Source organism: Heloderma suspectum, chromosome 4, assembly GCF_057233095.1.
Source record: "Heloderma suspectum isolate Gila_16-S chromosome 4, 16-S_ref, whole genome shotgun sequence".
NCBI lineage: Eukaryota > Metazoa > Chordata > Lepidosauria > Squamata > Helodermatidae > Heloderma > Heloderma suspectum.
The window spans coordinates 218,714,401-218,731,434 of NC_139461.1; the positions used below are offsets into that span (position 1 = coordinate 218,714,401).

The following is a 17,034-nucleotide window of genomic DNA, read 5'->3' on the forward strand; positions in this document are numbered from 1 at the left end:
GCTAGGATGAAGAGGGAAAGAGCAAGCCAAAGGGGTAGGGGGGAGAGAAAGAGCGAGGCTAGAAGCTGCGGGTAGAGAGAAACAGAGATAAAGGAGTGAGTGGGAGAAAGAGAGCAAGGCTAGAGGCTAGGAAGGGAGAGAAATAGCAAGGGGTTGGATGGAGAGAAATAGCAAGGCTAGAGGCTGGGAGTGGAGAGAGAGCGCAAAGGGGAAAGGTCTGTGGACAGAAAGACTGGGTGGGACCAGGAAGCAACTCTTTCCTTCTCTTCCTGCCCAACAAACAGCTGTTTAACAGCTGATTCAGGAAAGTTTTCAACTTTTAAAATTAAAAATAAAGTTTTGAAGGGGACAGGGAGTCAAGAGTTTCATAGGCGCCATTGGAGATTCCTGCGGACGCCATGTTGGGGACCCTTGCCCTAGTGGGTGAGCCAACAGGGAGCGGGGATAAATGGGAGAAAGGAATAACTACTATCCACTTTCTGTATTTAACAGTATTTTTTGTACTGTTGAGAAATGCCACCTATAACTTCATCCTATAGATGTTTACTTTTGAGTCCTGCTTTATTCATGTTTTCTCAAAAGTAAAGTCCCATCTTATTACATGCTTCCATGTAAGTGTACATAAGACTGAATCCTTAGCAGTGGTTTCCATGTTATATTTTCCACATAGAAGCCATAGGATCTGTGTGGTGGCTGTTCTATGCAGCAGCTGTAATGTATAGTTTGCCACATGTATTGACCCCACTGTGTGGAATGTTTCCATGCTACTACCAGGTATTCCTGTTGACAGCTCCTGGTGGTAGCACGAAAACTCTCCACACAATCGTGGTGATCCCTGGTGCCATCCTAGTATGGAGTGTGCAGGTAAAGTAAGGCGTGAGCAACAGCCGTTTCTGTTCTTATTTGCAAGGCTTGGTTATTATATGCTTGCATGCTCAATAGGTTGAGCTCCCCCAGTGTGGAGGCATATTTATACACATGAACTTGTAGGATGAAGTGCATGTCTCCAAGGAATTTGGACAAGATAGAAAGCGGTAGTACAGCAGCGAGGTTATTAGCTTGTTTTGCATAAAATATGGTGGCACAGAGAGGATTACCATGCAATATGGTGCCAAAATAGAAGCACAAGAAGTTCCCATGATGGTGCATCCTAATGGCTATTTTGTACATGACTATTTCATATATGCAATGAATATGAACTTGAGCACACTCCGGGAGAGAGCGCAGGACAGGAAGGCCTGGCGTGCTATGGTCCATGGGGTCACGAAGAGTTGGACGCGACTGAACGACGACGATTTCATATATCCCACAGAGATAATTAAAAACACATCCACAGTCACAGCTTATTTGCTGTATGTGGGTTGGAAAGCTGCTATCTGACCAAAATATCTCAAGTAATAATGCTGAGTTTATTGTGACTGCCCGTAAGCTCTTAGTATTTTGGATTTACTTACAAGCTGCTCAGTATTCAAACATTCACATCTGAAAGTGGCTATTGAGTGTTTATTTGTGCTTATCAAATAACAAGAGTTTAGTAGCAGCCGCACTGAAAGTGCTACCTGTCAAGGGCTCCTTGGAGGCCTCTCTCAGTCTAATCCAGTAGCCAAGTCCAGACACAGACAAAGGGATTCTTTTCAAAGCTTTATTCCTCTTTTACAACTTAACAACTCTACTGTTAGCAACTAGATATGAGCAGCAGAGTACCTATGCCCTAAGTTGGAACAGTTGGTCCCTGTTTGAAAGGGAATCACTGGCAGACCCTGAACTTATGGGCTAGGGAGAGTCCCTCCCCTTTTTCCTTGGATCCTCTGGGCACAACCGTTGTTTCCGCGCCAACCGGGCACTACGCCTCCTTTCCGCGCCCTCCATTTGGCGCCGCTTTCAGCGTCGCGTGTCCAGCAAGTCTGCTTCCCGCGTTCTGTCACTCCCAGGACTGCTATCTAAGCTAGGAATGCCAGTGGGAGGAATCTCTGTCAGCTGTTGGCCCTGGGAAAGATGAGCGCGCTCCTCTCCCAGGAGTGGCTCCTCTTCCTCAGAATCAGAACTACTCTGGGATTCTATGGGCTCAGTGTCCACCCTGACACTACCTACCTCACACTTTATGTGGCAGTTGGGTTGCTCTGTCAGTGTTTGGCACAACATTTTATATATATATATATATATATATATATATATATATATATATATATATATATATATATATAGTATGAAGAGGGGACATGCATTCCCGAATACTCAGAGACATGCAGTAGACATGCACCAGGCATAGATCTGATGGGGCATAGACATGAAGTTGCCTCTTCAAACTTTATGTACTTACAACAGCAAATACCAGTGGAATCTGTCTGCTGTGTTAAGTGTGGAGCAACACCTCTTAAAATGTGTATTTCCTGAAAGTATCTGAAGTACATAATGCTGTGGTCCTGTGATAGTGGGTGTGTGATTGATCATAATTTTGCCATGTTGGCACAAGTGTTACGTTGTTCCTGGACAATACATTCACGTTGTCTGCAACTGCAGATCCATATAAACTAAGCTCAGGAGCAAACAAAGTAAGTTCTACAAATACTCAATTTCAGATGATCGACGCTTCTGTTAATTGGCTCAGTGGTATAAGTGCTCAAAGTTGTGTCTTGGAGATGCTTTGCATTTCCCTACAGTTACAGAGAAGCATCAATACATGCCACTGATGCAACATAGATAGCTTGGCTGCCTTTTATGTGTTATTCTCTTTGTTCTATGCCAGCCTTTCCCAGCCAGGTATCCTCCAGATACGTTGGACTACAACTCCTACCATCCCAGTCAGCCGTGGCCATGCTGGCTGGGGATTGTGGGAGTTTTAGTCAAACACATCTGGAGAGCACCAGCTTGGGAAAGGCTGTTCTGTGCTATTCTCTGTGGTGATACCCTGATTGTGGTATACCTTCCCCATTGAGGTATGACTAGCGCCAACACTGCAATCTCTTTGGTGTCTGGTCAAAACTTATTTGTTTTCTGAGGCATTTTAATTTATTTATGCTTGTTAGTCTTACTTTTAGCTGCTCCTCAGTTGTGTAGTGATAATGACTGTTTATTTTCTTAACTTTTTCATATATCTTTTTTGGAATGAGGTCACTGGAGGTTTGCTGGCATTTTGTAATATTTCTATTTTCTTTACAAACGTACAGGTTGAGCATAGCTGGAGGTACAGCAACCAGCACGAGCAGTGTGGGATGTCTCAAAAGTTTGCTGTACCCACATTGTAAGGAAACAGCCAACAGTTCCAAAAATTCCAGCTCTGTCATTTTCTCAGAACTAGCCCTGTTTGGTCATTACTGGCGTGAAGAAGGAAAGCAAGTACAGTGGGGCTGTGAGACAACACTTTAAGTCCCACTCCCACACTGCTCGTGCTGGCTGCTGACAAGTTCAGCTGTACCTTTTGCAGCGGGAGCCTTCTGTACTTGTGGTTCCCCTCACAATTTAGAGCCCTGGAAGGTCAAGGGTGCAAGGAGCTATTTGTAGAAAAGTCTTCCTGCTGCAGAAGGTGCAGCTGAATTCATGAGCAGTTGGCATGACCAGTGCAATAATGAAAGCGGGTCTAAATGTAGAGCCCTTCGGCCTCTTTGTACTCACTGTTTCTGTCCACTTCAAAATGGCCAGTTTGTTCTTTTTTGTTTCCTGCATACACACAGATCTGGATATCACATTCCTTAGCCAAGATGGGAGAAGAGGCATCCCCCTTTCCAGAAGAGTCTCTCTGCCTATACCTAGTCATTGCTGGCCCCCTATTGAAAGCCATCAGCTCATCTCCATAACAGAAAGGAATCTGCCAGGCTAGACCTGTCCAACTGGTCTGACAATTTTAGCACTCTCTCCTTACAATCACAGGGCCAGAAGTGACCTTGAGGGGTTATCCATCTCAACCCCATATCCCATAACTCTACTAATAGCAAACTTAGTCCTTGAGTGTGGATCCTTACGTAGCCAAAACAGCACCATCCACACACAGGAGAGAAGTACCAGTAGGCTTGGGAGAACCCAAAGGTTTGCAGAAGTACCAAAAACTTAGGGGAAAAAAAATAACAAGGAGAGGAGAACCTCCAAACAGTCCAGTGAGGACCAAGCATGCTCAGTGGCCACAGAATGCTGGCTGGCTATTGGAGGGGAGAAACTAGGTGAGGAAGGTGAGTGGAATGGAATAGAATGGAGTATCCTGGAGAAGGGCATAGCTGGTTCACTGGAATCCTGAATAGCAATATTTTTTTTGCTGATCCCACTTGTCCTGTATAATAGCAAAGAATTTAAGTTAAGGTACGGACACAGAAACATGGAGAAGACTATTCAAGCAGCCTACTTCCGATTTCAAGAGGCACTTGAAATTGACGGAAGCTGGTGCCAATTGTAACCTCAAGCCTTTGAATTTTTTTAATTTACTTAATATTATTTTTAGGCTGCCTTTAAGGGTAAAAGCCTTTTCTCGTAATACTCCTTCCATCATTTCACAAATGGGACATGCATGTGGCAGCCCTGAAACGTAGGATCACTGTCCAAGACTTCCATCTCCCAATACTCCTGCTGAATGCTGTACTCATATACTTTGACATATCTGTCATTCACTAAATTAAATACAAAGAGGGTATGAAATATAATTTACCACAAAGTTTCTTCTAATTATATTAGAATAATATAATTATATTTCATCCCCACAGGTAACTGGGGAAATTATTATTGCTCACAACGTTTGCCCTCTCTGTGTGCTCCGGATCTAGTTTACCTGGAAGCACATTCCAGGCTCAGTTTTGATTAGGTCATTCTCAGAGCACAAGGAGAGGACCTATTCAGATGTCATCATCACTGTATGGGGGAACTCTCATGTTAAAGTAAAGTTCTACCTGCTGCCTAAGTACTGAGGGCCTAAGTAGGTATAAATCAATGGTTATTTGTCCAGGCGAGCAAGGACAATGCAACTGTTTTTTAAAACCCAGTATAGATATTGGGTTGGACCCAGACTTAGTCATGCTTAGAGTAGACCCATTGTAAACAACAGGATTTAAGTTACTCATGATTAACTTAAGTCCCATTGATTTCAGTAGGTCTGACCTAAATATAACTAAATCTAGATCTAACCTACTCAGTGCAGAGAGCAGTAAGATTCTCACAGGAGAAGGGATGGGGCCATAGTTCAGTGGTTCAATTCCTGGCATCTCCATGTACACCGGGGAAAGACTCCTGCCTGACATCCTGGAGCACCACTGCCAGTCATTGTAGATAGGACCTAGATAGTCCTATGGTCTGGCTCAGAATAATAGGCCGACAGACAGCGGTTGATGTTCTTGGGCATGTTATCCCTGAGTGATCCAAAGAAGCAACCATGATGCATGGCTAATGTGCTTTGGAATGCTAAGAAACCAAAATATATAATGCGGTGGAATGTTGTGGGATCTGGTTGAGAATGAATGCAGGTTTCCCCAAACTTTTTGGGCTAGTGGGCACATTGGGACTTTTGAGAGTGTTATGTGCACTCTCATAAAAGACTGTCATGGGGGTTGCCCATTCCCAAACTGTCTGCCATGATGAGTAGGGCCAGTCACAAAACACCCATTTCGCAGAAGAGAAGCCAGTGAAGCTGAAAGAAGAGTAAATTGCCCAAGAACCTAAGTATAAGGCAGAGTATGAAGTCCAAAACACAAAACCATTCTTGTAAACCCACACTTTTCCACTCCAACACCCATTTCACAGAAGGTAAACTGATGAGGCTTAAAGACAAGTAACTTGGCCAAGATACTGAGTAGAAGGCAGAGGTGGGGTCTGAGCCTCAAATTAATCCTAACAAAGCACAACAAAATACCCATTTCACAGAAAGCTACCTAGTAATGCTCAAAGAAACATACACATACATGGGGGTGGGGTGGGGGGACACCCCTCCACATCTAATGAGTCAGCTTATATGCACCTTACTTCATAAGAACATATGATGAGGACCATGTGTCACATCTTTAAACATTTGGTATAGTTATTGGACAATTCATGTGGCCATGGCTTCTGTTCTTCCACAGTCTTAGATTTCTCGAAGGACAGGAGGAATCTAAGATTTTCTAAGATCTAAGAAGAAATCTAAGACATGTTCTTACTGCTCCTGCTCAGGGTTGGATCCATTCCAGACTAAGTTTATTGAATTTAGGTCCTATTGAAGTCAGTGGGGCAAGTTAGTCATGATTTGGGTCCCATTGATCAGTGGGCACAAAGTTCAACTAAAATGGGTTACAATTCCATGCATACTTACTTGGGAGTACATCCCATTGAACTCAATAGGACTTCTGAGTAGACATGCATAGGACTGTGTTATTAGGCTGTATCTAATCCAGAGTTGGTGACAGCCAGAACCCGTAGTTTACATTTTTATATATTTCATTTGTTCATCTTCACATTTAGCTATCTGGTTTGAATGACAAGCCAGTCCAGCTTAAATAGAATGCAATTCCTCCTACTGAAATGCAATGACATAGAAACAGTTATACATAAGAATTGCAACAAATTCTTCCTCAAATATACTTCTTTTTTTAAAAAAAACAGTTGAACTCTGAATTCATTCTCACCCCCAATTCCACCACTTAGCTGCACTCCTAAAATTTGCAATGGTGCCTGTGCCTGATCTTACTGTTAGTGCACTGGGGAGGTTTGTACCTGTGTAAAACATTTCTGTAGCACAGTTGTGACCCTAAGAAAACCAAAATGCATAGACAACAAGATTTTGCCTCTCCTGATGAAATAGTTCTTCCTTGGAATATGAATGGCTGATCAGCTCAATTATTTCAGAGTTTAGTGTCTCCACAGGCAAATGAAGGAAAATTTGGGCACACTGTAACTCTGCTGCCATCCAAAGTCACTGACAAATTTCAGATAGCACAGTGCTTGACCACATTGCCATTTTTTTTTATCAAAAAAAATTTCAGGTTGCTATAATTTAATGGGATTTTCATGTAGTTTTTCATTTATTCTAATCATAAAGCTACCTTGAGTCTAGATTCTCTGTACTTTGGCTTCCAGCTTCCTCTGAAGTCCGTCATAAAAACTTCCATCATAACATGCCTTAGTGTAGCATGCAAATACATCGTCCCCTAGAGCACCTTTGCAGAGTGAATGTATTAACGTATAAAATGTTTCTCTGCTGCCACTGGGGTGGAAGATGTAATGGAGTCTGCATTCCTTAAGCAATATGGGGCACTATATTTAAAAAGAAACATGCTGTTAAGAATTTGTGTCAAACTGTTTCAGCTTTGATTGTCCCTTGGCAAGAATGTGGTGCCTTTCTAATATTAAAAAAATGTAAATCTTCCATAGCTTGTCTGTTTTTTAAAGACCATTTTACCCTAGTAATTTATTTTCAATTAAGATGTTAAAGTTGGAAAAGCATAATATAGTCATGTTGCAAAGATACTTTTAAGCTTTCTTTCTATGATTGAAGAATGTCAAAGTAAAAAAACTTAAAACAATTTTTTTTTTGGAATGAGGTCAATTCAGGCTCTGGCCTTGCTAGAATTTCTGGCCATTTATGTTTGTAAAACCTTTTAAGCGTTGAGCTCTTGGTTACTAAATCAAAATGGCCTATTTCCAACATGGTGCCTGTGCCGTTATATTCTGAAATGAAATGGTTCTGCAAACCTTGTTTAATCTAAAATAATCTTTTGAAGCCTTTATTGGTTGGTTTTAAAGGTTTTTAGTTGCTTTATATAAAAAGCCTTTAACTGTTGTTTAAGATTTAAGAATGTACTTTAAAAGTTGGAGTTGTCTCTGGGAAAAATAGTCTTAATTTATGTTGACCTTTCTTTCCTTTGAGTATTTAGTCTGCATTCAATAAAATTTTGATGACTGCTCTTTAGAAGACAGCTGTACGATGTAAAGTATTATAAATATTCAGCTTTCCATTCCTAGTGTTGCCATTAACAGCTGGGCATCCAGTTCAGCAGAACAGATTTTACAGAGGAAGCTTGGCATGTTCCTGAATCAGTATAGTGAAGAACACGAGAAAATAGTTTCTTATGGTTTGGGGACCTGTAAAGACATAGAGCATCTGTTCCCTAGTTAAGTCATAGTCTAGTAGCACTGAATCATGTTAAGAGCTAAAATGATGAGAAGAACTACTTTTTTCACCTTGAATGTACTGGTGTCTAAACGCCTAGTACATTATTTTTATGAATGGCAAAATAATTTCAGTACCTGCACAAAAGGTAAGTTATGCTATTCTGCAGGATTGTATTCATAATTAGTATTTTGTATAAAGCAATTTTTTTTTCAGGTGGCAGTGTGACATTGGTATCCCAATTGAACTGGTTTGTCCCAGTTTGCATAATCATAGGGGTGGGATTTGGGGTGGGAGACAGGCAAGAATGGGATTCAGTTTTCAAAGCAGTATTCACTAGCTATTTAATACATTTGCCTTGTATGAGCTTTGTTTCCATAGTATAAAAATACATTGATTGTATATGGTTTGATAACTACTGATAAGGGACCTACTCAGTAGAAAATCATTTTGAAGAATGAGAAAACTTGTTTTTTCCTCCTTTCTCTTCTAGTGTTAAGAGAGCTCTGAAGTTGGACAGCCTTACCATGGGAAAAGTAAGTTTTTTGTAGGTCTCCTTTTTAATGAATAAATTGTTTCCTAGGAGATATATAGATATAGATATAAAATATCTCCTAGGAAATATGTATACCTCATATATATAGATATGTTCAGCTGTTGACTGAGAAATCTGCAATAAAGCATCCCTGAATATGGAGAAAAAGTGACTGCCAGACGTCTTTGGTAGGAAAAAAACCTGTTCTTGTGTAATATTTTAACTTTGTATCCATGAAGTAATAGCCTATAACTGAAGGAACTGCAGTGTTGTTGTTGTTTTTATTATGTACACACCTCTCTCAAACACCAAATGAGTTGGGACCTTTGTGAAATCATTTATTAGAAATTGGTTCCATAATTGGTGAAGCAAATGCACTCCCATCTTACTGTACATACAACAATATGGGATTATGATAATGCTGTAATCTGCATATTATAAACTGCAAAATTGAAATGAAAACATTAAAGACATTTTTATGTTGAGAATGTAATTACACCTCTCAGCTAATCTAACATAATGAAACGATAAAATACTAACACTGCAATAAATTTCCCCTACAGTTATCACAATAAAAATAAAATTGTACTGTTGCTCTGATTTCACTTTCTCTTTTTTCCTAAAATGTGGCTATCACATATTTCCAGTCCCATCATGTCACGACACATGCGAGTTTATTATCTTCCAATACCAACTGTGGGTGTTGCTATGATCACTAATGCTGAGGAGTTCATGAGGCAGGTAGCATTAAAGGAAGCAAAATAGACAGGGGAGCAAGTATGTCTAAATGGCTGGTCAATAAAATGAACCTCCAGTTCTGTCTGCACATACCAGTGATTTCTTTATAGATGGTAGTCTTTAGAGGTCTCAGTGTTACTTGGCAAAATTAGAAACTTGGCAGTGTTAAGAATGTTCTGTATACTTTTTGTATTTAAACAAAGGTGACAAAATACAGTAGTGGCACTAAGAAAAATCATTAGCAATTTAATTAGCAATTTAGGTTTCCATTACCCACCTTGTTGTATTCTGAATACAGCTGTGACTGTAATTTTGCATCTGTTTCCTTGGTTAAAGTAGCATTTTTGGAGGTGAGCAGTCCAGCTTGAAATTATTCTGTTCCACCCTAAAGCTGTTTTATCCTCCTGAAATGGAAATGAAAAGGAAAAAAATGTTTGTTTTGAGAATAACTATTTAGGATGTTTTCAGTGACAACATTTCTCCGTTGAAAGCTTGAGGTTTTATCAGGCTTCCAAAAATTCAGTGATGGAATTAATCACTAACACTGTTTATGAGCTGGGAGAATTACCTATTTGCTTAGTGTGAATCTTTAAGATGATTGAAATTGTTGAAAGAAAAGGAAAAAATGAAAAATTTCCAGAAGTACAAAGTTTATGTTGTATATGTTGCCCAGGAGTGGCTTACATGTGCAGTTTTGGGAATGTATGTAGGAGAGCATACATAGAAGGGGAAGTACAGGTAAAGTCAAGAGTGGCAGTCGTAACCTCAAATGGTAACTTTAAGAATTGCTGCCTGAATTGGCATATTTTCTTCCCCATCCCTATTTCATTTTGTGTTGTTTCTATTGGACTGTAAGTCTGGGGGCAGGGACTGCCTTGTTTTTTAATCTTTGTACAGGGATTAGTAAATGTTAGGTGCTTTATAAATTTAAGAATAATAGTAATAGTACTAATAATGATAATAATAAATAGAAATATTTGTGAACTTGTTTGTGGTAGGGAGAGTTTTTCAATTGCATTGTTGCCTTGAATGAGACATGAATATTATCTCACTGGGGTTTTTCAAAATACATTTTTGTATAAATGTTGTAAGATTTTTGTAAATATGAAGATGTGGAATCTTTTGTTAATCAGCCGGGCTGCAGTGTTTAGTGATTATTTTTTATTTTATTTTTATAAAAAAAACATGTATATCCCACCCTTCTGGTGCATATGCACCATTCAGGGCAGCCAAGAGCAATTAAAATCAACTATACAATACCATAAAACTCCAAAAGAGAAAAACAGTAGTATAGTATAGTAAAAGCAGGCAGATGTAGCAGATAAAACCTATCCATCTGACAAGAGAAACGCCTGCCTGAACAAGAATTTTTTGCCATATGGTGAAACTCTAAGAGAGGGCCATTAGTAGATTAAAATTAATCTATTAATATTAATAGATTAAAAACTTTTGATCAACTAAAGACAGACTCTGATTAATCTGCCACAAGATTATTTTTAAAAATATATGTTTTAGTACAATAAGGGCGCAGTCCTATCTAGATAGGCGGCTGCCTCCAAACTCGGAGGCAACCGCAGCCTATCCAAAGAAATGCAGGAGAAGCCGGGGGGGGGGGGGATCGTTCCCTCCACATCTCTCCTGAGAGGATGCTGCTGTATGCAGATCCACTCTCCCTGCCCTGGAAAGCCCCCAGCCCTGCCCCTTTTCAGCTGCTCTATGCTCCTCTTCTGAGCGCGGAGGACGGAGCTTCTCTGTGCTGTCTCCGAGGCAGTGTGGATGTGAGGGGAGGTTGGTTTTCTGGGAAGTAACCTCGAAGCGCAGGCTGAGGTCGGTTCTCAGAAAACAGCATATCCTATGGCCGTCTAGCCACTGACTAGTGGCCATAGGATTGCTCCCTCCCTTACAAAATTATCAGTGGCAGTTATTATCTTAGAAGAGGCATTCTCCCTTCTTTCTCATACAAGAGAATGCCTCTTCTAAATTGGTGCTTGTTTCCAGCATGTATTATCTAAAAAGACATGCTTCTTCTTATCTAGGTACATGTATTATCTAAAAAGGCATGCTTCTTCTTCAGTAGTATATTTTATTCATATGTAAATGTATGCTGATTTAATTGGCTAAAACTGATATGACTTATCAACTAAGGGCACGATCCTATGCATGTTGAGACTGAAAAAATTCCTACAACTCCCATCATTCCTCAGCCATTGTTGTAGGACGTTTTCTGTCTAAACCTGCATAGAATTGCAGCTTAAGAGTTTTATGCAGAGTAGTCCTATGCATATTTACTTAGAAGCAAGTCCCATTGTATTCAATGGAACTTACTCACAGGTAAGTGTGTTTAGGATTGCAGTTGGTCCAACTCCATGTAGCACACTGCAAACAGCATTCTTATATGCCTGAACTTGTGACTAAACAATATTCTGATCTGTTTTTTATTTTTTAGTGCTTTAATTCATTTTAATATTATACTTCATAATATATATTAATTGTGATCTCAGTTCTTTGATTGTTGGTCCTTATGTAGCCGAAACAGCACCATCCAAGGACAAGAGGGAGGTACCAGCAGGCTCAGGGGAATCCCAAGGTTTGCAGAAATACAAAAAACTTCGGAAGAAAAACACTAAAGTGGGGGACACCAAAAACAGTCCAATGAGGATGGAGCACACTGTCAGAATCCTGACAAAGGCAATATCCACTGGTGTCATTCTGCAAAATCAAGTAGTGCTAGTGGAGCTCCAACAAATGTCCTTGCGTTATTACGCTGGCAAACCTCTTGCTCATAGTTCAGAACCTAGTTTCTGCTAGTGCAACGTTATTCATGCTAACGGAATGACACAGGTGGATATTGCCCTGACTGTTGGCGGGGCGGGGTGGGGGGGGATACTGGGAGGCAGGTGTGGAGTATCCTGAACAGTGGAGTGGGATATCCTGAACAGGAGCATTCTGCAATGTTTTGTTGCAGGTCTCACTTGTTTATTTTTATGTCCCTTTGGGAAATTAGTTTGAGAATCAGGGTATGAAGAATTTATATAAAAATAAGTCCATCAGTCTGCCCAATACTTGGCCATTCTTAACATGCAGCCCATTTACTGGATTTCCTTCCATACTGGGACCAGTTGAATGAAGGGATCCTGTTGATGAGGGGATCATGTGTGAAGCAACGACATCAATGCTGCACCTCCCTGGGGGCTGGCAGTGCTGATAGAATCATAGAATAGTAGGGTTGGAAGGGGCCTACAAGACCATCGAGTCCAACCCCCGCTAATTGCAGTAATCCAAGTCAGAGCATCCCTGACAGAAGTCTGTCCAGCATCATCTTGAATACATCCAGTGTGGGAGAGCCCACTACCTCCCTAAGTAATTTATTCCATTGTCGTATTGCTCTAACAGGAAGTTTTTCCTGATGTTCACCCGGAATCTGGCTTCCTGTTCTTGAGCCAATTCTTCCGTGTCCGGCACTCTGGGGTGATTGAGAAGAGATCCTGGCCTTCCTCTCTGTGATAACCTTTCAAGTACTTGAAGAGCGCTATCCTATCTCCCCTCAGTCTTCTCTTCTCAAGGCTAAACATGCCCAGTTCTTTCAGTCTCTCATCATAGGGCTTTGTTTCCAGTCCCCTGATCATCTTTGTTGCCCTCCTCTGAACCCTGTCCAGCTTGTCTGCATCCTTCTTAAAGTGTGGTGCCCAGAACTGGACACAGTACTCCAGATGAGGCCTAACCAGTGTTGAGTAGAGGGGAACTAATGCTTCCTGGGATTTGGAAGCTATGCTTCTCTTAATGCAGCCCAAAATAGCATTTGCCTTTTTTGCAGCCACATCACATTGTTGGCTCATATTCAGCTTGTGATTGACAACAATTCCAAGATCCTTCTCACTTGTAGTGTGGATGAGCCACGTATCCCCCATCTTGTAACTGTGCATTTAGTTTCTTTTTCCTAGGTGCAGAACTTGGCATTTGTCCCTATTAAATGTCATTCTGTTGTTTTCTGCCCAGTGCTCCAGTCTATCCAGATCACTTTGAATTTTGTTTCTGTCTTCCAAAGTATTAGCTATCCCGCCCAATTTTGTGTCATCTGCAAATTTGATCAGCATTCCCTGCACCTCCTCCTCCAAGTCATTCATAAAAATGTTGAAGAGCACTGGGCCCAGGACTGAGCCCTGTGGTACCCCACTCGTTACCTCTCCCCAGTTTGAGAAGGTCCCATTGATAAGCACTCTTTGAGTCCGATTCTGTAGGCAACTGTGGATCCACTGGATCGTTGTTTCATCTAGCCCACATCGAGCTAGTTTGCTCATCAGGATATCATGGGGCACTTTGTCGAAAGCTTTGCTGAAGTCAAGGTATATGATGTCTACAGCATTCCCACGGTCCACAAGGGAGGTTACTTGATCAAAAAATGAGATCAGATTCGTCTGGCAGAGTTTGTTCTTGACAAATCCATGTTGGCTTCAAGTAATCACGGCATTGTTGTCAAGGTGCTTACAGATGGATTGCTGTTCTCTCCGTTGCAGTGCATGAGCCTTCGTCTATTGTTACCTCCAACTTTATGTCTCCCTTCCCTGTAGGATTCAGTTTAAAGCCCTCCTGATAAAGTTCTTCATGCTGTGGCCAAACACAGTCTTCCCAGCTTTTGTGAGGTGCAACTCGTCCCTTGCCAGTGGTCCATCTTCCAAGAAGTATAGCCCGTGGTCCGAGAATCCAAATCTCTCTTGTTGGCACCACCTTCATAGCCAGTCATTCACCTGGAGTATTTTTCTTTCCCTTTCTGCCCCTCTTCTAACTACTGGAAGGATGGATGAGAAAACTATCTGGCCTTGGTTTCATTACCTCTGCTTGACTGACCTTCAGCCTCTTGCTCCCTTTCATGTGGGGTCCCCTGTAATTCTTCCTCTGCAGGCTGTCCTCCAGTCTCATCCGCAAGTACCTGGAAATGGTTCTATAGCTCCACTGCTTCCACTGGTGCAGAGTAGCTTCTAGTTCTTCTGCTCCTGTCGCCCTTTTCCAAGGAGTATCCTCTAATGCATTTTTCCTCACCTCAGCATTTCCCACTTCTGCCTCAGCTTGCTGTTGCTCTTCAAGCTTCTGTTCTTCACTTTGTTGCTGTAGTTCCACAGTTCTGTCCAAGAACTCTTCGTGTTCTCTTATTCCCTGGAGGGTCGACAGTCGCTGCTTCAGTCCTCTTACTTTTTCTTCCAGCAGTATGATCAATTTGCACTTGTTGCATGTGTAGGCCATGTTGTTCTCAGGCAAGAAAACAAACACTGCACACACCTTGCAGGTCACCACCACTGGAGAGTCTTGTCCTTCCATAGTCTCTTTTCCTTTCTGTGTCTAGCTCTTTGATTGTTCTAGGGTAGCCTGTGCCTGGTCCTTTACTCACTGGAGGTTAAAAACAGAGTCCCACTGGTATGGAAGTGTGTGTTACAAGACAAATAAATTTTAAAAAATGTTTTAAAAAATGTTCAAAAATTTTTAGGGGCCTCCCCCTTGACCTTCCCTGCCGAACTCCCCTGGCCAACTCCTGTTTGCTCCCCCTGTTCACTCGCTCTGATTGCTCTCTCTCTGGGAACTTCATAGAATCATAGGGTTGGAAGGGGCCTACAAGACCATCGAGTCCAACCTCCTCCTCCGTGCAAGAAGTCTGATTCCCAGGCGGTCTCCCATCCAAGTACTAACCAGGGCTGACCCTGCTTAGCTTCCGAGATCAGACAAGATCAGGCACATCCAGCCCTTTGCTTGCTTGCTTGCTTTTATTGTCCCTAGACCAGCTGGAGCAGCTTCCTCTGCGCTGCGCTGCTCTGCTCAGCTGGGAGGCGGGAAACAGACTGAAACTTCCTGCTCACACAGCTGCTGGGAGTACCCAGGCCACCCCCCCCCCCAATTCAGTTGGAGCTCTCAGGAGCACCTGGTGAGCTCACAGCCACTCAGAAGGAAAAGGACAGCCCCCTGGGCTTCCTCCAGCCCACGGACCTCTTTGCCTTTGTCTCCTTTGTCTCTTCTTTCACTGCAACACCCCTGGCCAACTCCTGTTTGCTCCCCCTGTTTGCTCGCTCTGATTGCTCTCTCTCTGGGAGCTTGCTTGCTTCTGTAGTCCCTAGACCAGCTGGAGCAGCTTCCTCTGCTCTGCTGTGCTCAGCTGGGAGGCAGGAAACAGCAAACATATTGTTGTTTCCCATATAATTCTTTCACCCAGACATTACGAATGCTACATAAGATCCACTGAAAGCAGCAGTCAGCCTCACTAGTAATGCTTCCCCATTTAAATTGTGCTCCCAAACAACTGTTTGGTGGGTTGGTAGGCATGCAATTGTGCTGAAGAAGGTGGTGTGTGGGCATGGCTGTTCGTGTACCACACGTGCTGTAGGGCAAGTTTTGGGCCATTGATACAGCTTCAGCTTTTAGGGCCACATTAAAATATAATTTTATTTTAATTTGCTTTTGGTTTTCGCTAATGTGACAGATGCAACATCTATGGCTGTCTATTTTTCTTAAACAGGAATTGTTAATCTTCTAAAAGTTAACACTTGTCAGTCCCTTGGAATAGATGAGTGGGCTTGAAAATACTGTGATTCTTTTAATGTGGCCACAGTACACAACCTCAGTCCCGTATTACCACCATGAGTACTAGAAACATAGTTTATTTTATGAACTGGAATTCTTGGACATTAATCCAGGGTCTGGGGGATACCTGAAAGTGCATCAAGAGAAAGTGGATCAAGTGCATCCTAGGAGACAGGATGCTTATCCTGCACCTCCCTGGGGGCTGGCAGTGCTGTTATTGTTGCTTCCCATATGATCCTAGAAGATTATCCTGTCTTCTAGGATAATTGTATAAGCTGTCTTGAGAGGAAGCGCAGAGGCAACAATGTGGATTGTCAAGGATGAAAGAGAATGTGAAGGTGCCTTTCACTGCAACGTCCTGTACAGGTTGCTTTGTTGTTTTTTTATTATTATTTAGGTGCCAGCAACAATGTCAGGGAGCAGCAAGAAAAATCTCCGTTCTTACTCACCAACAACAGGAACACGCCTGATGAGTCCATTTTCAAGTCCCAGGAGCAATAATGTACAAGAGAACAGAAATGGCCCATCAAATGGTTAGTTGAACATTCTCTTCTACTTACTATAGAATTTTTCTGGTAATTGACCAAGTCAGATACTTGATTTAGTAATTTATGTCTTACATGGTAGTTCTAATTTCTTTTTTCTTTTTACCTGAGTGTGGACTTGGATCTTTATTATGAAGTCCAACTTTTTTACACCCTCACAAACATATTTAAACTTTCTTCTCTGACTGGTTTTGCTATCATTTGCTCACTGAAGAGAATCAAAAACTAATTTTAGAGAGGCCAGTTTTCCTTCTGTATAGAGTTTCTATAGGCCAAAGTTTGTCAATACAGTAAGTATTGTGCTGTTTCTTGTTCCCTGCTATTTGAAATTTTGTCACATTTAATAGATTTAACATTGGTATTGGTTAAAGAAGGACTATGCTGCCCTGTAATGATACTGAATCATATTTTAATAATGTCTAACATTGCATTAATTTCACATTTGTCACTGATCGTGAGTAAATCATCTGACCTTTGGTATCATTATACATACATAATTGTTGCCAGATTTATGCAAGTTTTTCACAATCAACACTTCCAGAATACTTTGGCATAGAGTTATTATAGAATGCAGTTGTTTTAATTTTGTCCTC

The 17,034-nt window shown here is 41.5% G+C and overlaps 1 protein-coding gene across 12 annotated transcripts in view; it reads left to right on the forward strand.

Moving 5' to 3' along the window:
- The window catches only part of ITGB3BP (integrin subunit beta 3 binding protein), an 81,875-nt gene that overhangs the window by 937 nt on the left and 63,904 nt on the right, over positions 1 to 17,034 (forward strand). For 11 of the 12 annotated variants that reach the window (XR_014790518.1, XR_014790519.1, XR_014790521.1 and 8 more), the window contains exons 2-3: positions 8,553 to 8,595; positions 16,294 to 16,429. Coding sequence is in view for 3 of the 12 variants with exons in the window: in XM_084852320.1 (XP_084708446.1) it covers positions 8,553 to 8,595; positions 16,294 to 16,429 (179 nt within the window). In the remaining 9 variants the exon portion in view is untranslated. Of the gene's footprint in view, positions 1 to 8,552; positions 8,596 to 16,293; positions 16,430 to 17,034 lie in introns of those variants that run through there. The other variant, XM_084852322.1, reaches the window with a different exon arrangement.